Below are 20,172 nucleotides of genomic sequence, written 5' to 3'. Positions count from 1 at the left end.
ACTCCTACTACTAAGAATGTGAACAAGTACAGAAGCTTTGCCAGTGCCAAGGAGGAAGGTCTAGTTGGGACACATAGCCAGGTATTGTCCATCTTCCTTCCTTTTATTTTGTAGAATAACAATCTCACCCTCAGACTGTGCCCAATACTTTGGCCTCTCCATGACAAGAACAACAAACAAGGCAACACGCACAAGGAAGTATCTGGTGTTCCTCCTTTTTGCTGTAGAATTTAGTAAATGACTCGTCTTCTAAAATAGAAGAGCTGGATACAATTCCCTCCATCCTGTGAGAAGAATCTCCATCTATCCTCAGGCTGTCCTAATCACTTTGGAAAAAATGTGCTTCATGTTGGCCTTCTATTTCCACTGTAACTGATTTCACTTGGTGTAAGATATTCAGTACTTCCCTGGGTAAAAAAAAATTTCCTGTAGCTACTGAAAGATAACCATAAATTTAGGTGGAGTTGATAGTGTAATTTAGGCGTAGATGTATAGACATCACGATAAGAAAAAAAAATCCAGAGACAGCTGAAGCTTTACAGACACTCTGAGCTTGGAGGAAGCTCTATGGAAAAATTTGATTGTTCAAAAATGACTAAGGAAGACATCTATTTGCAAAAAAACCTCATGCTTCCTGGACCGTGAGTAGAAACCCTCAAAGAATGGCAGTAAAACAATTAGTAGGAAAAAAGAGCAGTTGCACAGCACAAAAGGAAGACAAAAAAGAATGGTCAGAAAACAGCCAGATGAATGATGGTGTACATGGAGCTCAGAGAAGTATGAATGGACACGAAGAAAAGGATTTGAAATTAACACTTAGCGAAGGAAGAAGCGAGGCTGCTGAAGGCTCCCCACCAGGAGGACTTGGCAGGACCATTCCCAGAGCAAACACAACAAAGAGAGAACGCGTGGCTGATCGCAAGCAAAGATACAGCCCAGCATCCTGAAAGGGACTGAGTGTGCAAATAATTAACCTGCGACAGGTCACAGCTGGAAGGGAGCACAGAATATTACACCACACTGCTGCAGATAAAAAGCTGCAGAGACACAATTGTCATCGAAAAGAATGTTGGCAATTTCTCAGAGAAGAGCATAAAGGAAGGGCCATAAATGTTTACTGTATATGTCAGGACTATAATTAGAGACAACAATACATATAACCTGGCTAAGACACCACACAATGTCAATAAGAAGTAATTAAAGCATTTGCACAATAATGCAGACTGGGATGCACAAATGAAAGATGAAGAAATGCTGCTACAGTACAGAATATTTGACACTGTAGGAAAGGAATAGCAAATCATGGCAAAAGAAAAAAGAAACCAACTATGACAAAAACAAAGAAACAAAAGTAATGACAGTAAGGTAGCACAGCATATTATGGATACAGAAGACTGAAAATTTTTGATAAATGAATTTTCAGAGGTAAAAGAAAAGGTTTCTACACAAAACACTTTGATGTAGGCCACTGTACCCTACTTTTGAATCTGAGAATGTACAGGAGTCTCTTCCACATTATTAATGAGAAATTAGAAAGCATTAGCTTTCAAGATATTAAATCAATTATTAAGACCTACACTGGTCCTGGATGCCCTGAATGACAGCTTTTTTTTTTTTCTCTAAACAGCAACTGAAGCATTGAAGCAGCATCATAGGCTATTTTATTAGAGGAAACTATTGAAGTGATAAGCCTAAAAATCAGCATGGAACAGTTGCCTGATTCAAATGAAAAAAAAGATAAACAAAGATATATTCATAAACAAGTAATCTCTTAAAATTCAATACAGTAATTGATGAAAATATTACATGAAAATGAAGAATTATATGAAAAGATTACATGAGAAGCTCTAAGGACTGAATATGAGACCTGTGGGTTTTTTTTATGGTTAAGAGGCAGATGAAAAAGGGGGTGAAAAAATTAAAGCCCCTCTTCCTTTAAGAGCAGAGGGAGCGCTACTCTTAAAGAGCAGCCACTCTTCCATCTCTCCCCCTTCCCATTCCCCCGATACTGTGGACCCAAACAAATAAAACATCTTCTAGGGAATGAGCTAAACAAGCTGACATAAAGCTACTTTAGAAGAAGCAAATCTGCAAGGCATTTGCTAGGAATACTATTTGAAGCATTAAAATGTCAGTTGAAAGACATCCACTCCAATTAACCATCAAACAACAACAAAAAAATCTAAATAAACTTCAGAAGATCTTGCAAAGGAAATAAAACTTTCCTTTCAGTTAAAAGAAGGTAAAGGTGTAAGACAGCAAAAACAGAAGTAGTCCCTATTAAAATGTTTATGAGAACAATATTAACAACATTAAGCTGGGCCCCAAAATCTGAAGTACACAATAAGATAAAGCCTGTGTGTAAATGCTGTAGAATTAATAGAAATGTGTATTTTGGCCTTGGAAGCAGATTTAGTATTTTCTAGCATGGGGATCACATACAAGCCTGCCTCTGGGCAGCAGCTTGTTTCTTCTATAAGTGCTCCAAATCTTAAGGGGATTTTCACTACTGCACAACACCTCCACATGGTCACAGAGTGACTGTGGCAGAGCTCAGGAGGCAAAGGTTAACAGTGGGTGAGAAGATCTGATAATTATTTACAGTTTCTTACATATTTATGAAATATAAGTGAGGCCATATTTTTTTTTAATTCCATAACGAGATCCAGTTTTGGGCTGCTCAGAAAACACAAAATACCCAAACAGAAATGCAAGGAATTGTGGCCTTGTTTTTTATTTTATTGCTACTTCCCTCATTATTTATACGTTTGCATAATGGTGACATGCTGATCTCTATAGGCGAACAGTCTCAAGACGGGAGGCTTAAAAATAATTGACTAACATTATATAAACTTACTAACTAATTCCAAACTTAGTTCTGCACAGCTTTGAAATCTTGGTAGTTTAAGCTGTAGTGGTGTTTAGTGGTACTGACAAAAAACCCCACTCATAAAAATGCCAAAAAAAGTCTTATATTGTGGCATACACAACAAAAAAAGCACAAAGCTTTAGCATTTCAGTTCTTCTCTCCTCAAAATCTCTAGTTACCTATGGGTTCCGAGAAGCAAGTTAGCTTGTATCAATTAAATTAAAAAAAAAAAACAAAAAAAAACAAAAAAAAACAAAAAAAAAACAACCCAAAAACAAAATAAAACAAAAAAACCCCAAGGATAAGCATGTAAAAAGTACAAAGGTCAATTATATAAGCCATTTTTATAGGATCCTGTCTTTTGTTGTACCTGTGGATCAAAAAGAAAGTAAGGACGCCCACTCCTCAGCTGCAGTGCAATGTACTCCTCCTGATTGCCAGGTGATGCAGAGAAAAAAATCAAACCATCAGGCTCCTGGGTTCTAAATTTCACTTTAATACCTGGTTAGAAAAAAAGCAAGTAGATGGTTAATGCCAAAAGTGGTTTTTGTAAGTTGTAACAAAATTTTCAAATAAAATATAATTTCAAAAGCAGCATTAACATTGCAAAGCAAAATCATGGATGTTCTGTTCACCTAAAACTCTTGCTAGACATTGCAGGAGATATTTTAGTAATGCAGACTGAGGCAGCCCTTGAAATTTCTGTGAGCCCTTATTAATCTCTAAAAAAAGACATGCAGTTGTGACTAATGTTGTTTAGTAACTTCTTTCTTAGGAAAATATAATTCAGATATTAGCATACTATTCTAATAGTTGATGTTTTGCATGTGGATTTTCATTTGTCACTTAACATTTCTATAGGTAAAGCAGAAATGAGATTTCTGCATGCAAGGATTTGTATGAAGAATAGTATGATTTTGGTTCCAAAAGATATGTGTATGTGTTTATCTGTAAATTATTATTTATATTCTTTTATAAACATCATATCTAAGTGCACAAAGAAGACATGGAAAAGAAGTAATTTTCCAACAAAAACTGGAAATATCCAAAGGAGTAATGGATGAACTAAGCTTCATTAAGAACTTTCCAGATCATTATCAATAGTCCTCCATTTAGTTTCTGAATAAAATCCCTGAGTGTATGGTAGAGCCATGCATTTCCAGCACCATTTTTTTTGCAAAGGGAAATGAAAAGGCAATAATAGCAACACCCACCTATTCTATACACTTATGACATTTCTGTACAAGGTGCTTTTACAGAACAAGATAAGTTACTGGGTTTTACCCAACTCTATCAAACTATCCAGTATTTTCCCTATTTTATGCCATGCAGAAAACAATAAATTACTAAAGTTTTTATTGTAGACAATACCTATATTAAAAAAAAAATAAAACTCATAATTCTGACACACATTCATATTAGATTATGCTCATTAATTACCTGTACCTGAAAGGAATATCTTTTGGCCTCTCTACCTAACTGAATACAATGTCTTCATGTAAATCACATGATGCAGTCACAGACACAAAACATTCACAAAGCAGTGAAAATCAGTCTGGCTATTAAAACACCTGCAAACAGCAGTTGCACACAAGTAGCCCTCTTCACATAAAAAAACTCAGCCAACAGTGTCCCTAGTTAAGGAAAAGCACAGCTTTGCCTGGCTCAGAAATGAGCACTTGGAATACTGTGAGGTTCCAGGTACTTCCAGCTGCAGTATCTGCTGGAGAGGCTGAGACTGATGGCCTTTGATCCCAGCAATTGGGAGCACAATTAATTTAACAAGCTGCCAGTATTTTTATGAAGCTGCCAAAAGACATTTCTGAAGAGCAGAGGATCCCTCCTCACACCTGATGCAGAAGGACAAACAAAAACAAAATAATTTCATTTCTGCAAAAACACCATACATTCTTATATAACATGAATCCTGCTTGTTGAGAGGCTACAGGTTTATAGAAATTACTGATGAGACAGGAGCCGTTATTTTCTTCTAAATTAATTTGCCACCTATTAAAGAACTGAGAAAATTATTTTATCCCTTTAAGTCCTTGGAATTTCTCATGACACAAGGAAGTTCAATATTAATAATTTCTCATGTTTCTAGAAGTGACTACAAGAGAGAAACAAAATATTAAGAAAACTTCTGCCCCACAGACAATATTTTCACTGCGTGATAAAAAACTTGTGAAATTAGTATTTTTCACAAGAACATAGTAATTAATGCTGGACCTCGTGGTCAAGACAAAGCATACCCAGAAGCCCATTCAGACTTGTAGCAATTACATGCATGCCATTTTTCTCTCTTGGTGGCACCGAACACTGGAAATGGATTTACTTCATTTGGACAGAGAAAGCTTTCCTTCCAACATCTAAGAAGTCCCAGAGAACTTGAAAACCACATTGTATTACCAAAATATTTTCCATTTTTTTTCATACCTAGGGGGAGGGTAAGACATTTTTCAAGTTTCTCAAAGACTTGGGTCTATTATTTCAGTATGCATGTCTAAAATCTTAATTTCAATGTTAAATATAACATATAAATAGAAACATAAATAAAGTGGTGACATTACAATTACTTTTGTAATTTGTCATATACAGGAACTGCATCTCAGCCACACTAGTCATGCTACTAAATCTTGGAAGGAAAACATGACCATCTGTGGGGCATAGTAGGAAGGTATTAACCAACTGAATCTTGAATTGCAACTCAAGAATTCACCTAACATGCCTGCTTGTGTGACACAAATTCTTGTTCCACAAGAACTTGTTATAATTTCTGGGATAAAAACCAACAGGAAATTCTACTACAAATTAAACATTAATGTATGTAATTCAAATAAATTCTTTAATTCCATTTCAAATTATAGTTGCAATTGGAGAAGCTGTCAGAATTCCTTTAATTATAAATAAATATATTTAATTTCTGTAATTGAATTTCTTTAATTATAATGGCATTGTACAAAAGATAATACAAGCATTGTATATAGTGAACATAAAAGATGAAAAGAAGACTACAGAGTAATAAAAAGGACAAGTAAAAAAAATTAGTAATTATTAGCATTAGTGTTTTCAAATATCCCACATTTTATTAGGGCAAACTAACCTTCTGTCAGGATCTGCATACTTTCATTTATGCAGCAGCAGATTGGGACTGGATTTCTGTCCTAGTTTCAAAGATGACACACCCAGGTTAGAATGGGAATGAGACTGTGAAACATGACCAATGCAGGCATTTTCAAAGGCATTCAACTGAGATGCAACATCAGCACGTTACCCTGTGAGTCCCTTTCAGGAACAGGCTGACATTAAAAGTAAAATTACGTAATATTACCCTAATTTTTGATGTGCCAGAACACAGTTTTTTGTCCAATAAAGAAAATGCATATGGTGGATTTTTCTTCCCCCTCTTTGCTTCCCTCATATAAGTTTAGCAAGGTTCAGAACTTCAGCAGCATTTCAGATTTCAGCAGATTCAGACTACCTGGATTCAGATTCTTCTAGCACATTTCAGCATGATTTACAAGACCAGCACAAAAGTATTTGAGAGGCAGGAATGTGCTCTTGAGATGCTGACTGCATTTCTGGCAAGTTTACAGAGCACATGGGAATATTTTGAGTTTAGAAGAAGCAGTTGGCAGTCAGCAGGAAAATAATAAATTAGAGCAGCTCTTAGATTAGCATAACATATACTAATAATTTATAATTATTAAAGCAATAAAATTATTTTTTGACATATGCAAAAACCGTTTTTTCTCACAAAATAAAAAGTTTAAAATAGGTTTTATTTGACCAAGAAACCATTCACCCATAATATAAAGGTAACAACTTGCTGTAACATATCTTTCCAAATGAACTGAACTGAGTTTAGTTTTTCTAAAAAAAAAAAGTCAAAAACATTTCAAAATACAAAAAACATTTAAGAGTCCTCAAAAATTGTCTTTTGACTTTTTGGGGCAGAGTAGAGAGGAGAACGTAGGCAGGGAGGCAAGACAATTGAAATCATCTTTTGCAATAAGACCTGAGAGATTTCAGCAAAGTAACCTACTTAAAAATTAATTTTGTCCCAACCATTCAACAAAAAACACCTGTAAAGCACCTTTCTCTAAAACTAGATGTTCAGAGTTGAAAATAGCTAAAAAGTAGAAGTTATTATAGTGATTAAATACAAAGAAATTATCTGAAAGTCTCAAGACCCTTCACCAAAACTTACATATAACCACATAAACAACTCTACTCAAAAGTATGAAGAATAATCAAATAAATGTATTTCAAACCTTGTCAAAGATCAGCAAGACTAGTTTTAGCTTTATTTTCATAAATACATCAAATCCCAACCCATATGCGCAAGATAGATAATAACAGGAATAATACCTTAGCATACTATCGATAATTTCCATGCAAACTTAGGAAGAAAATAAATGGAAATGAGCATACATTACAACTGGAAAAATAAAAAAGAAGAAATCTGCCAAATACCTTGAAAATCACAAAGCAATTTCAGAAACGAGTTTTGCATAATCTGTGAAGCACATCCCTTTCCAGTGAATTTTTCCCAAAATTGCACAATTGTAGAAACATAATTTGCATTTCCATTCTACTTATATTGTTATAGGAAATGTTTCAATAATTATATAACTGCACATTCTAATGAACTGAAAATTTTTGGCAAAGAAAGTGATCACTTTATGCTCACTGAGAACCTTATTTGTGCATAGTGACAGCTAAAATGAATAGAAATTGTATATAAAATTTTGACTACAGCAGTAGGCTCTCAGCAGTCCCTTCAGGATGACAAACCTTAAGTGTTTATTTAACATTAAGGCTGTGTACAAATGCTCTTGCCTAATCAAAATATATTTTCTCACAGAAATTATAAACCAAAATTTGTTTTTAACTGGGAAGGGGAGAGATGGAGAGTAAAAAATCTCAGTTGCTATGCACCTCAATAGCATTTTGTTGCTATTCTGTCTATGAGAGCAATATCGCATGTCACCACAATAGCTAAAAGAGATTTAATTCATTTTTTTATATAAGAAAACATGCCAGTAGGGAAAAAAATTAGAAGGAAGACTTAACAAAAACTGATCAGTTTTCAAAGCAGTTTCACTTAATGGATAGTGGAATTGGAAGAAAAGTAGAAACTCAGAGGAGACTTCCCTGGACATACTTATGAAGATCCTCTGCTGAATACAAGGACTTCTCCACACTTTGTGTGGGCCTATAGCTTCCTGGATTTTACTGAGAGAAGAAGACAGAAGGACTTCTTCCCAAAGCTGTCCAAGATCTGTTGTTGTTTTTCATACAGGAAAAGGCTTCATTTTTTACTGTTACCTTAATGCGTCCAAAAACATTTTCAAAGTGCATCATTACTAACATTACACTAAGTAAGTAATTCCATTGATGAAGTAAATCCTCTTCATTTTTAAGCTGCTTTAGTTTTTTATTAGAAATATAAAATATATATTTAAAAGCCACATACATATGTACATATCATATGTACACACACATATATATTTGTATAAACTCACATACATAAAGTTCCCAAACTTTTTCCTAAACTGTAACTGGACTCCCTTGTCTTTTGTGATCACAGTAAAACCAAGAGAATCTAAAAATCCATGGTTCCTAAATCAGACTGTACAAAAGCCCCGTATTTGAAAAAGTCTAACTTTATTCAGAATGACTCAACATGATGAATTTTTTTTAGGTATTTTTAATACATCAAACTGCCAAAAAGCTAAATCAAACGAAAATGTTGAGCGAGCATAAACACAGAGTATGGTGAGTGAATGAAAGGAGAAAACATGCAACACTTTTTGTGGAAACCAACTGTCAAGCAAAACCCCAAATCCTCTTGATGAGATCTGAGTGTTTCTTTTACACTAAAATGACTAATTTGATACCTGTTTTTTCTTATTTTGCTTGCTACCCCATTATACCCACTACTGGTAAAACAAACAGGACATTTTAGCTTTAATCTTCTTACTACATAACCCAAATAACTTCAGTCATGTTTGCATTAATGCTGCATTAATCATGTTGTTGCGTATTAATGAGTTTTCAGGCTATGCTAATTACTGTCATAGATTCTGCAGCAGCCCATTAAATATACAAATTACAGAATTAAAGAGCCAGAGCTCTTCATGATTAATCTTTAAATGGAGAAAAACTAATGATGTCTGTACAAAGTTTCCCTCCACTTTTGGCTGACTGAGCCCAATGAACAATCAATTAGATTATTTGAAGAATAAGAATACTGCTCATACTAAAATATATGTTATGCTGTTATTCTATGCAGTAGACACACATTTATAAGTTTCCATCAAATGCATTTCTGTAACATCTTCCAGACTTTAAGGTCTCCCAAATTGTTGCATGGGGAAAAAACTTATGGATACTCCAGTTCATTACTGCATACTCATAGGAATCTGCTGGTTCCATATGAATACAGTAAATCAATCTTCTCCTTTTAGCAAGGACACAAGTCCTGCTACTCCCCAGTAGAAAAGATTTACAGCAAACCTTGGTGAAAAGAAAGCCAAGATAAGTTTAAAGTCATTTGATAAGATTTGATGTATTAGTAGCACTTTATCCCCTCACTAACAGAGTGATGCTTTGCCAGGAATAGTGCAATACCTAGTGGTTAAATCAAGAGATTCAGAATTAGGAGACCTTGGGTCTGTACTCAGCCAATGACTGGGGTATGTCACCTGAGAGCCATCACTTAAACACCTTCCTTCCATATTCCTCCTTCCTGAAGAACAGTGGCCAATATAGCTTGTGTAAGGTTCTACAATGCTTGAAAAATTCATTACTGTCTTGTCCTCCATAGCTTAACACACAGATAAAATCATCAAAATGCTCACATGTATTCAGAAAAGTTACCTAGAGACTAGGCATTTACTGACATTTGAGAAACACCAATATTTCCAAAAGAGGGGATTAGTTCAGCTTCCTCCGAATACTGCACACTAGGCAGAACATCACAAGACTTCCCTAAAGAACAAATTCTCAGTCTGTAATAATATTATGCTGTACATTAGTAGGTGCAGTTCAGAATTAATCTGGCTTTTCCAGACCTATCTGATCACTTCTTTATACCATGAAAAAATAAATAAACCATACTTTATACATTAAAGGATTTATATTTATACAAAGTAATTCTTTGAGACAAAACCAACCTGCTCAGGACAAGACTGATCATGGTATGAGAATACTTTCATATGAAGTGAAAAAGACTGGTTTACTACTGGTTTACTACTTTCATATGAAGTGAAAAAGACTGGTTTACTACACTACTACAATTAGTGAACAAGGAAGAGGATGTAATACAAATATTTGAGATTGCTTAGGAAAGGCAGTTAGAGAGCAGAGAAGCTGTCCAAAACACACTCAACATGTAAACAAGACCATTTAAGGGAAGTAAAAAGAAAGTTCAAAGCAAAAACGTGGCTTTTCACAGGTACTTTACAACTTTCTCAGTGAAAATAGAAACATAATTCAGACAACCTTCAAAATACTGACACATGTCATCTAAGAATTTGGCCAAGACCCAAAAGCAACTGGTTAGTCTTCCTACCTAGATGTGGCTAAACAAAAAAATGAAGGCCTCAGAAAAACATATGAGAGATCAGGGTGAAACCAGATATGAAGATGCAGGTGATGCCATTATCTGTGAGCATCCTCTGTCATTAGAGTCAACAGCCAGCTCTTTACACAGTCTTTTAAGTAATACTATCATTAATGAAATTAGTGACCTGCCTCGAATTCATTTATTAAGCCAGTCTATAAACAGAATTCATAACTGTTTTCCACTATGTATATTGGGAAAGCATACCATGACCATGTCATCTAACCAGCATCACTTTCTCAAAGCATAGCTACCAGAGTAGAAATAAAACTCTTACTTTGAAACCCACAGAATCAAATTCTGCTTGGTGTGAGGATCAGCTGCAAGTTTGTTTCTATGTTGCTCAATATTGAAGTGAAATATGAACAAAGAGGAAACATCAGTCCAAATTACTTAATGCTTTCTTTGATGTTGATGCCCACCAAGCAAAATCTGAGAAAATTTTACTCAAATATTTTAAATTATTTATCTTTATTTATTCATTTTTGAAGCCTAGGAAAGTTCAAAAGACTCTGATTTTGTTAGAAAAGGAAGAAAATAGTTTCTAGGAATAAGAATCCTTTATGAGCAATTTCATTAATTCAAAGGTTGATATTTAAAGAATGGAAAGAGAGGAAAGCATTCATCTTCATTTTAACATAAATTCTTTAGAGAAAGAACTGAATTCTGTTACCCGTATGTGAATTAGTGCATAAAAAAGGTCATCTTATGCAACAAGGGTAAGGTGGGAGAGGCTTCTAGGTATTAATGCAATGCAAATCATAATTACTAGAAATATGATGACAAGAAGAATCACTTCCATGATTTACAACAGTGCAATCTGTAAAAGGTCAACATCACAGTGAAATCAGAAATGAGCTGGAGGTCAGTAGTTGTAAATAGCACTTCAATGATAAGCCTTTAGTTAGTATTTCCAGCAGTAGTACAAATGTAACACTGCACAGATAGTAATTTAACTGATCAAGGGAAAAGAGTTAGACTACAACTGAGTAAAATGTAAATACATCAAAATTAAAGTCAGTGTAATGATCTGAAACAAAGCAAATGCAGACAACCGTGCACTAGCCAAGGCAGAATCCCATCACACACCATCTCAGAAGCTGAAAGCACAGTAACATGAAAATCCTGCAGCAAGTGAGGAGGATTATTGATTAGACAGTGTACATAAGGAACAGAGCAATAACTGAAATAAGCTGATGAGTGTCTGGAGGAATACTAGAGGACAAAATGGAAATGTAACAAGGAGAGAAAAAAAACCCAGAAAAATTTACAGACAAAAATATAACACCAGGGAGAAAACATTCAGCAAAAAGTAAAGATTAAAGTTACAAACTCAGCAACAAATGCTACTCATGGTATAACTGAGAATAAAAAAGCTAAGAACATATTCAAGTTAAAGCAGCAATTTAAGGTACAGCAGCAAACTGCCAAATTAAGAATTAACTGAAAGGAATATATAACATTTTCATCTTGTCATATTTGCAGAAGTATTTCACTTGAGTATTCTTCACATAATACCCTTTTCCAGAGGAAGCCTAAAAGTGGTTTTTATTTGTAGGAACTAAGCTCAGAAAAGGATTTCAATAGAATGATCAGGTGCAAGCTTTATGTATGGATATACAGGTAACTATGTGGGATCTCTCATTGCCTTCTAAGCTATTTATCATCTCATGGAACTACATCTTGAGCATGCAGCAGGTCCTGCTTTGGAAGTGTAAATAATACTGCATTACATTTTGTTCTGTTATTCCTGCACCTCTGTACCCAGGAACTGCACATCCTGTGAATTAAGTGTTTTATGGGGTTTGGCATGAAATGTTCACTGAAAACATATCCAAACACTTTATAGCAATTATGCAGAATATTTTACTTAAAATATGATCCAGAGCTACCAAACCACTGTCTGCAATACCTCAGTTTCAGTGAAAGCACAGCCCTTACAGATCAGGACAGAACAGAAATAGAAAAGTTCAGCCCAACCTCTCCTGTGCTGGACACGTAGATGATGGCATTTTTCACTTTAGGATTCAGATACTAAGTGAAATCAGTTTATTCAAAATGTAGTCCTGGAACATGAGAACAAAGTCCATCTACTCCTTTTCAGTGTAAACTCCTTTTCATTCTAGTGTTAGGGTCTTGCCTAGATTACTAGTTTCTATTAGGAGTCAATTATGTCCTTAATGTGAATTTCAGAATAGACCAGAGTCTGTATCTACTTAATCAGGAAAAAGACCTACTGACTTCAGTGAGAAACCTAACTGAGGCGGAGTTTATTTTACAGTTGCTTTGAATTGTTTAAATCCATGAGATTAATGCAAAATAAATTCTAAAGCAGAAGACTGCTAAAATATAATCTACACAAAAATAACAGATGCAAGTTGGAAAGTTGTTACCAAATTCAAGCCTCAAAAGCAGGAAATTCTGCTGAAGAAGGGTAATATGCAGGATATGCAAGGGAAGCTGCAGCTGAAGGAAGTGAGAAAAGAAAAAGCTAAAGGTACGCAATTTACCTTTCCTTTCATGGAATATTTCTTGTGGACCATTTAAGTCAGTACCACTTTTTGAAGTGTCACTTCATAGTAGATTTTGTAGTATTTGTAGTTGTACTTTGAACTGGTTTTAGGTTATTATTTTTATCTTTGCCTTGAATGGTTTATGTCTAGTTCCTTGCCTAGTATGATATGCAATTTGTGCTAACACAGTTCTGCTCACCTTCAGTCCATTTCCACCCTCACCTTGGTCCAAATATTTGTCCCCTCTCTTCCACCCATCTCCTCTCTTCTCTGACCTTATCTACCCTCTTTTCTGGCCACTTCTGCCCTTCTGCTATATTCTCTGTCCTTCCCTTGTGCACTGTTTGTTTCTCCTTCTTCCCCATTCATCTCCCCACATCTTTTTCACTGTTCTGTCTGCCCAGCTCCGTCTGCCTTTCTTAGACCTTCTCCATCCTTCCTTGACCTCCTCCATTAGTAGTAATCCTGAAAGATAACCTTGGCCCTGCAGTCTTTAAATGATCATGTCAAGGCAAGAAAGCCAACAGGATAAAGCCAACATACTGGGGCTGTTACTGCAAAAGTTAACTACTATGCACTGTCTAGAATAATAGAGGCAAGTGCTGCATTGAGAAGCTAAGAAATCTAGCAATGTTCTCTTAGAAACTACTTTAGCATATGTGTGATCTCTGCTTACTCTCCCTAATTTTTCTTAGTGCACAGAAGGAAGATTTTGTCATTGATACCACACCCAATCCCTGGACTGGATTTGAAAATAGAACTGGGTAGGGAGGGAAGAACCACCTCTAAGTAGTTCTGCAGCATTGGCTGCTGTTACCATTTCCTTTTCATTTGTTGGAAAGCCATGGCCCAATATACAGCCTCAGTAACTGAATAGGGGACTTTATGTTATTTATCATATGTTAAGATCATATTCACCAACATCCTCTGCTCTGCCAAGCTTCTGTACAGAGTGTGCCATAGAAAACATGACCCAGTGCAATAAGCCAGCTGTGGAGGTTGTGTCATCAATTTGTAGTCTGGCGCATTCCCAAGAACCAAACCGCTGCATTAAACACATACAGAAGCATGAAACAGAACTAACACAGCAATGAAATCACATTTATCTACAGCTGAATATTCACACAGTATGAAATACTTTCAGAATGATAAATACAACCCAAATCCTCCCTCTGCCCTGGTTTTTAAGAAAGCACTCTGGTGGTATGCAGTGGACATGGAAAAGCTGCTGTGCGATCCAGCTAATGTGATGAATACATATTGCAGGGGACAGATAAAACCAGGCACTCCATCCTGTGTGCAGTCACCAACCTGGAAAAGCAGGGTGGTACACAATAATGCTGGCAGTAATGGAACACAGAGGTAACACCCTCCTCCTACCCAGGTGGTGGAGATGCTCCACAGAGGAAGATTAGAGCTGGGATTTTCACCACATGTCCAGATGCAAATAAAGCCAATTGGTTCGGTGTTTCAGTGCTTTTCCCTGTATGGTAAGGAGTTCATGATTTTCTCACGGCTATAATCAATGCTCAAAGGAAATCAGGTTTATTACTAAATTCTGAACTACACCTGTTGGTACACACCATATGGCAGACTACTGTCAACTTTTGTTCCTAATACAAAACAGACATGTAAAGATTTAACATTCAACTCATTTTATTAATCTAAATAAAAAGAGATAAGGCCAATACTGAAAATCCTTTATTTTAATTTCTTCACATAGCATGATGTCATTTAACCTCCAAGTATTATGATATTTTCAGGCAGGTATTGATTGAGCCGATGTCATCTTTTCAGAATTTTTAATTCCTTAAGGGATTCTTGAATCAAAGACCTCTTTGCTATAGACTGCCTTTGAGTTGACTTTTACATTGTTACTTAAAACTTGAGTGATTACAGAATGCATGACTAATTCAGAATTATGGCAATAAGGAAATTTCTCCTCTTCTGCAAAACTCAGTGATAATTTTTTCTTTCTCTCTCTTTTTCTCAAAATATAAGGCTTACTGCAACAGAAAAAATCATTATTGATTACAACACTGTAATAGATTAAATCAAAAAGTGGGTGATCGGACATATAGCATTATTAGGAAGTATGAGAGTTTATATTATTTTGTTTCCACTGTGATCATTTTGCCATTTGCAGTGCTTCATAAGAAGATACACATAAAAGAAAAGGAGCAATCTTTTCTCATGTGCTGTAAAAAGCCATGTTTTTCCTGTCCCTTATGTTGCCTGAGGATTCAGATGACACCAGCTTGATTAATTCACTGATTATTTTAAAGTTTTGCTTGTGATCCTAGAGCAGTGTAAGGGATATGGGAAAAAATACGTCATCCTTAACAATGCAAAACCCCGGATTTATAGATGCTCTTTAAGGCACTAAATAAAAAGAATAGTTAAAAGGCTGAATTGTGCAACTGCAGCAGCAAGGAATGCCTAGCACAGAATGGCATAGCCACAGAGGAGGCAAAGGCTCCCAAACAGCACGTGAGCCTCAGCTGTGTCAGAGTAGGGCTTCCACCAACGGGAACTCGGGTAATCCACACCCCAAACTGCTGGGCAAAGGCTGCAGTGGACTGGCAATGCTGCAGCCTTACAGCCAGCTCAACCCTGTTCCACAGTGAGAGCTCTGGGAAGAGGCTGCTTGGGAGCTGATAACGCATTTCCTCCCAAAACATGCAGTAATAATCCTGAGGCTCTTAGGTGTAGGAAGATTTCAGGAGAACTGGGCATTTCCATCTTAAAGCAGCCTTGAGCCTGGCCATTTCTCAGGCTGGCTGCAGTTGGTGGTCACTTTGCAATTCTGCAGGAGTACTGTGCTGCTCTGATTTCCACCTCTGACATTTCCCTGGCCCTTTCCTGCCTATGTGAAAGGCAGAAGGTCTGGCATAAAACCAATTATGCAGTCTTTGCTTCACCCAGGATTCCCATTCAACTCGTTTTTCCCCTTAGTGCATGCAGTTCAGTAGCATAACAAAGTTTACACAGAAAAACACTAATATTTTTTAAAATTAATGAAGCTAACGTGACAATTTAACATGAGTTTGGAATAAGCAGCTTGAATTGGCATATTTCAGTCACTGAACTGGAACAATTTGGAAGAGAAAAAATACAAAACAAATAAAAGAAATATTAAAGAATACTAAAGGAGGAAATTAAATAGGAGAAATAACTAATTTTGAAAGCTGGAGTGCAGAGGCTGTGCTTTTATAACAAACTTCATCTTTTAAAAATAATGAACAAAACCTTCAAAAAATAATAATTAAATGTAGAAATCTTTTGTAAAGGGACTCACTCTGAGCAGGGCCAAAACTTCTGTGGAAAGGATTGCTTTCATCCCGAGACAAAACTCTGTCTTCCTTCTATAAGTCTTCTTAGTGGCAGACTTTCACAAAAAGACTTATTGCTCACACTCTCCTTGAATCTTCCCAATAAGGTTTCACCCTGCTTCTACAATTCACTTCATAATTTGTTTCGGGATCAAAAGATATTACCTGGGATGGTTGCACCTCTCAGTCTAGCCTTCGTTTTGTTCATCCAATTATGAGGGCTGATGGGAACAAAGACTGTAATTCGTGTAAGTGGATTCCCCCTCCTCCCTCCCTGTCTCTGTAGCAAGTCACTGAACAACTTGAAAATGCATAAAATAAAATCCCACAAGGGCTAAATCTCCACTACACCAAAATTCCCATTATTTACTACAGAAGGGAATGTACTCTGTTTGTGGTAACCCATCTACCGGTGAAGTTTTGTTTTTAGTAAATCAAGTAACTTTTAAAGTAAATAAAAATAAAAAAAGCATTATTAATCACCAAGCCTGAAAACAAAAATGAATGAAAGACAAAAACTCTATCTTAAAATGTGATACTATTTATTATTGAATTTTATTTTTTTTTAACTCAGGAGAATACCTGAGGACATATTCCATCCCAAGTATCAGTTTTTATAACTCTAACCACCCTAGAATAACACTAATTAAAATTTAGGCATGTAAGCATGATCAGAACAAATAATTTAAAGCAGACAGGCTTAGATATAAAGTATCAGGCAAAACCAGATTATTTCTTCTTTTTTTCTTTTTTTTTCCTCCCTGAGGTAGATAGTATGTTCTTTTGTAAACTCTGCAAGAATATCATTCTGTATAGCACCAAAGAATACCATCAGTATAATAACAATGACTCTCTGAATTAAAGAATAAAACAGCAAGATATTTTTGTATTTCACCATCTTGTTCAGTATTGGAAAATATTTCGTGCTACACTTTCTTGACCAGCTTTGCATAGATTTCAAGGGACAGCAGAGGAAAAGTCTGTTTTTCTAATAAATAAAACACCCAAAGCACTCTATAAGAATATGGCCAACAAAAGAAAAATCTCTTTTGCAATAACTATAATAAGTACATTATCAGTTGCAGAAAGCACTGGAAGAATTTTGAATCATATAATTGCTTGGGTTGGAAGGGACCTTTTAAGGTCACCTTGTCAAACCCTGACTGCAATGAGCAGAGACATCTTCAACTAGATGAGGTTGCTCAAAGCCACATCCAAACTGACCCTCAATGTTTCCAGGGATGGGGCAACCACAGCATCTCTGGGCAATCTGTGCCAGTGTTTCAGCAGCCTCATTGTAAACAACTTCCTTAAAAATAGTCTAAATCTACCCTCTTTTAGTTAAAAAACATTTCCCATTGTCCTATATAGACCAATAAGGAAAAGTGGAGCTGCATAGCAGAAAATGCAGAAATCTTGAGTTAGTGCAGCCAACACAGTTTTCAGGGAATAGCCTTGTTTTATAAACTAAATCATAATCAGAGAGAGAGCAAATAATCACTTCTTCGCAAGATAAAGATAGGACTTTAACAGCAGCACATGTAACAGGTTAGTTTAATATATAGGGTAGTGCAAAACCACAGAGTACTATATAAGTAATGATCAATGTTTAAAATCAATGCTCTTGCAAATTGTAGCCAATGCAAAGGGGCTAACACCAGGGTAAGGTGATCCAATTGATGATTTTGGATCTGCTGAAATAAATCCATTTATAGGAGCATTTGCAGGATGACTAAGTTAAAAGAGCACTGCAACCGTCAGGCCTGGCTAAGGGAATGCCTGCTCCTACTGTCAATATTTCAAACTGATAAAGAGCTGACCAAGTGCAATCAGCACCGTGATGAATAAAAGAAAGCTTGGGACCATTAACATTAATGGGACTTGCGTGACTAAATGCTCATATATTGTTCTGAAAATTTACCCGATGGACCAAAGACCTTTTTTTTCTTTGCTTATGCTTCCCCTTTTTCCTGCAGACTGTATATGATCAGTTTAAAAATAAACTGCAACACAGCACAACCATCTAAAATAACTTCAAATTATTAATATCCCATGAGTCAAAAAAAAAAAAAAAACCAAAACTACAGACCTCACTCTAGCTACCTGGAAAACTTGCAAAAATAAAAATTCCAGCTTTATGCACACAGATAAAATGGGATGATCTAATATCTTCGGGCAGAGTGCCTTATCCTTGGGGCACAATGACAAAGACTCTGGCACCTGCCATCTGCAATGCATATTAGAGAATGGTGAATGATCTGGCACCCTGTGAAAGCTGGTTGAACTTTTTTTGCAAGACAGAAATTCAGACTAGCAAGTATAGCCCTAAGATTCCATAGATCCAGGATATTACTTGGTTCAATACTTTTAATTTGAAACATGGCAATGTTTTTCATCATCAGTGTTAAATACCAATCATATAACTAGTACTGTACCAGAAGCAGGTAACATCTTTTATCTCAACTCCCTCCTGAAATCTGAAGAACACCATGTAGTAAAATGGAGTCCAAGGGAGCACCTTTGGGGTTAGGGTTGTTTAGAAGAACATGCTGTTTCATATTGGTACATACCTATAGCATAACTGGGCAGAATGAAATAGCATTTTGTTCATTTACAGCTATTTAATTTTTTGAAGTTTTTTAAATTAATCTAATATAAGATTTACAGCTCTTTGAAACACCAAGTGTGAAGTCATTGCTATACAAAAAATAGTTAAAGCTTTCATATTGTCTTTTAGCTTTGGCAGAGTACTTCCAAAGAAGGTGGAGCAGCATAGAGTGACAATGTTGAGTAGGACAAAAAATTCTCCTGATGGGGAGAGAGACCTCTTTCTGGCAGGTTCCCCAGGGGGAAAAAAAAAAGAAAGAACATTAGTAGCAGCAAAAAAGATAAGTAAATGTCGTTTATGACTTCAAAGTTTATCACACTACCACGGAATTGAACTTTTTTTTTCCACAGAGGAGAAAAAATCCCCATAATTTCACCCAACCTTAAATAGCTGTCCCACTATTGAGTCATTTTCATTTTTAGTTCTCAGCCATGCTACCAGACAGTGACTATATTTATTTTAGTACCTATATTTATTTTAGTACATTATTTTAAAATCAAATGCTCTATTGGAGTATGCTGCTATTAATTTAGAGATAAAAGATGCACACATGTATATCTGTCACTCCACTGCAGTCCTAAAACAGGATCATGATACACTGAAGGTAAAATTTTCAAGCCTGCTGATCAGTCCCAATCTTCACTCACCATCTCATTTAGCCTTTCACCAGCAGATTGAAGAGAACAGTTTATGTGACTGAACAACAATGCTGGGATAAACCAACTGTAGTACTGCCTGCTTGCACCATTAAAACTACTAGTAATATGAAAAAGATAAAAATATAGAATGCTGACAGAAGAATTTTGAAATTACAAGCAAAGAATGGTTTCTAAAACCAAAACAGAGCAGGTAGGAAAGAATAAAGTGCTTTGTCAGTACACAAACTAGGAAAAAATTAGTTAAAAATAACAATTTTACAGGATTTACAGATAATGAAATCACAAGATGTGGTGACTGGGAAGAACATTGCTGTGCTTAATTATCAGTTCTATTGTATCATCAACTTCTCCATGAGCAGAGTTCAAAACACCAACCTCCAGCTGTTTCAGCACAGACTAGCAGAGGCTACAGCTTGCAAAAGCCTGCCTCCTCCCACCAGCAAGGAGACTGGGCCACTGCTTCTCAGAAATGCACCTGGACACAACTCTCACCTTCATGATCTCAAGCAAGAACAAGTTGCAGTTTTTTAGCTTACATACCAAAAACAAAAAATTTGGGGG

General features: G+C 35.9%; 1 protein-coding gene across 1 annotated transcript in view; it reads right to left on the bottom strand.

Moving 5' to 3' along the window:
• Positions 1-20,172, bottom strand: part of USH2A (usherin) — a 374,258-nt gene that overhangs the window by 241,837 nt on the left and 112,249 nt on the right. Inside the window, exon 21 of the mRNA XM_041477027.1 lies at positions 3,240-3,370. Coding sequence (XP_041332961.1) covers positions 3,240-3,370 — 131 coding nt within the window. The remainder of the gene's footprint in view (positions 1-3,239; positions 3,371-20,172) is intronic.

Source organism: Pyrgilauda ruficollis, unplaced genomic scaffold (genome assembly GCF_017590135.1).
Source record: "Pyrgilauda ruficollis isolate IOZ18807 unplaced genomic scaffold, ASM1759013v1 scaffold4, whole genome shotgun sequence".
NCBI classification, from domain to species: domain Eukaryota; kingdom Metazoa; phylum Chordata; class Aves; order Passeriformes; family Passeridae; genus Pyrgilauda; species Pyrgilauda ruficollis.
This window is presented reverse-complemented; position numbering and strand designations above follow the sequence as displayed.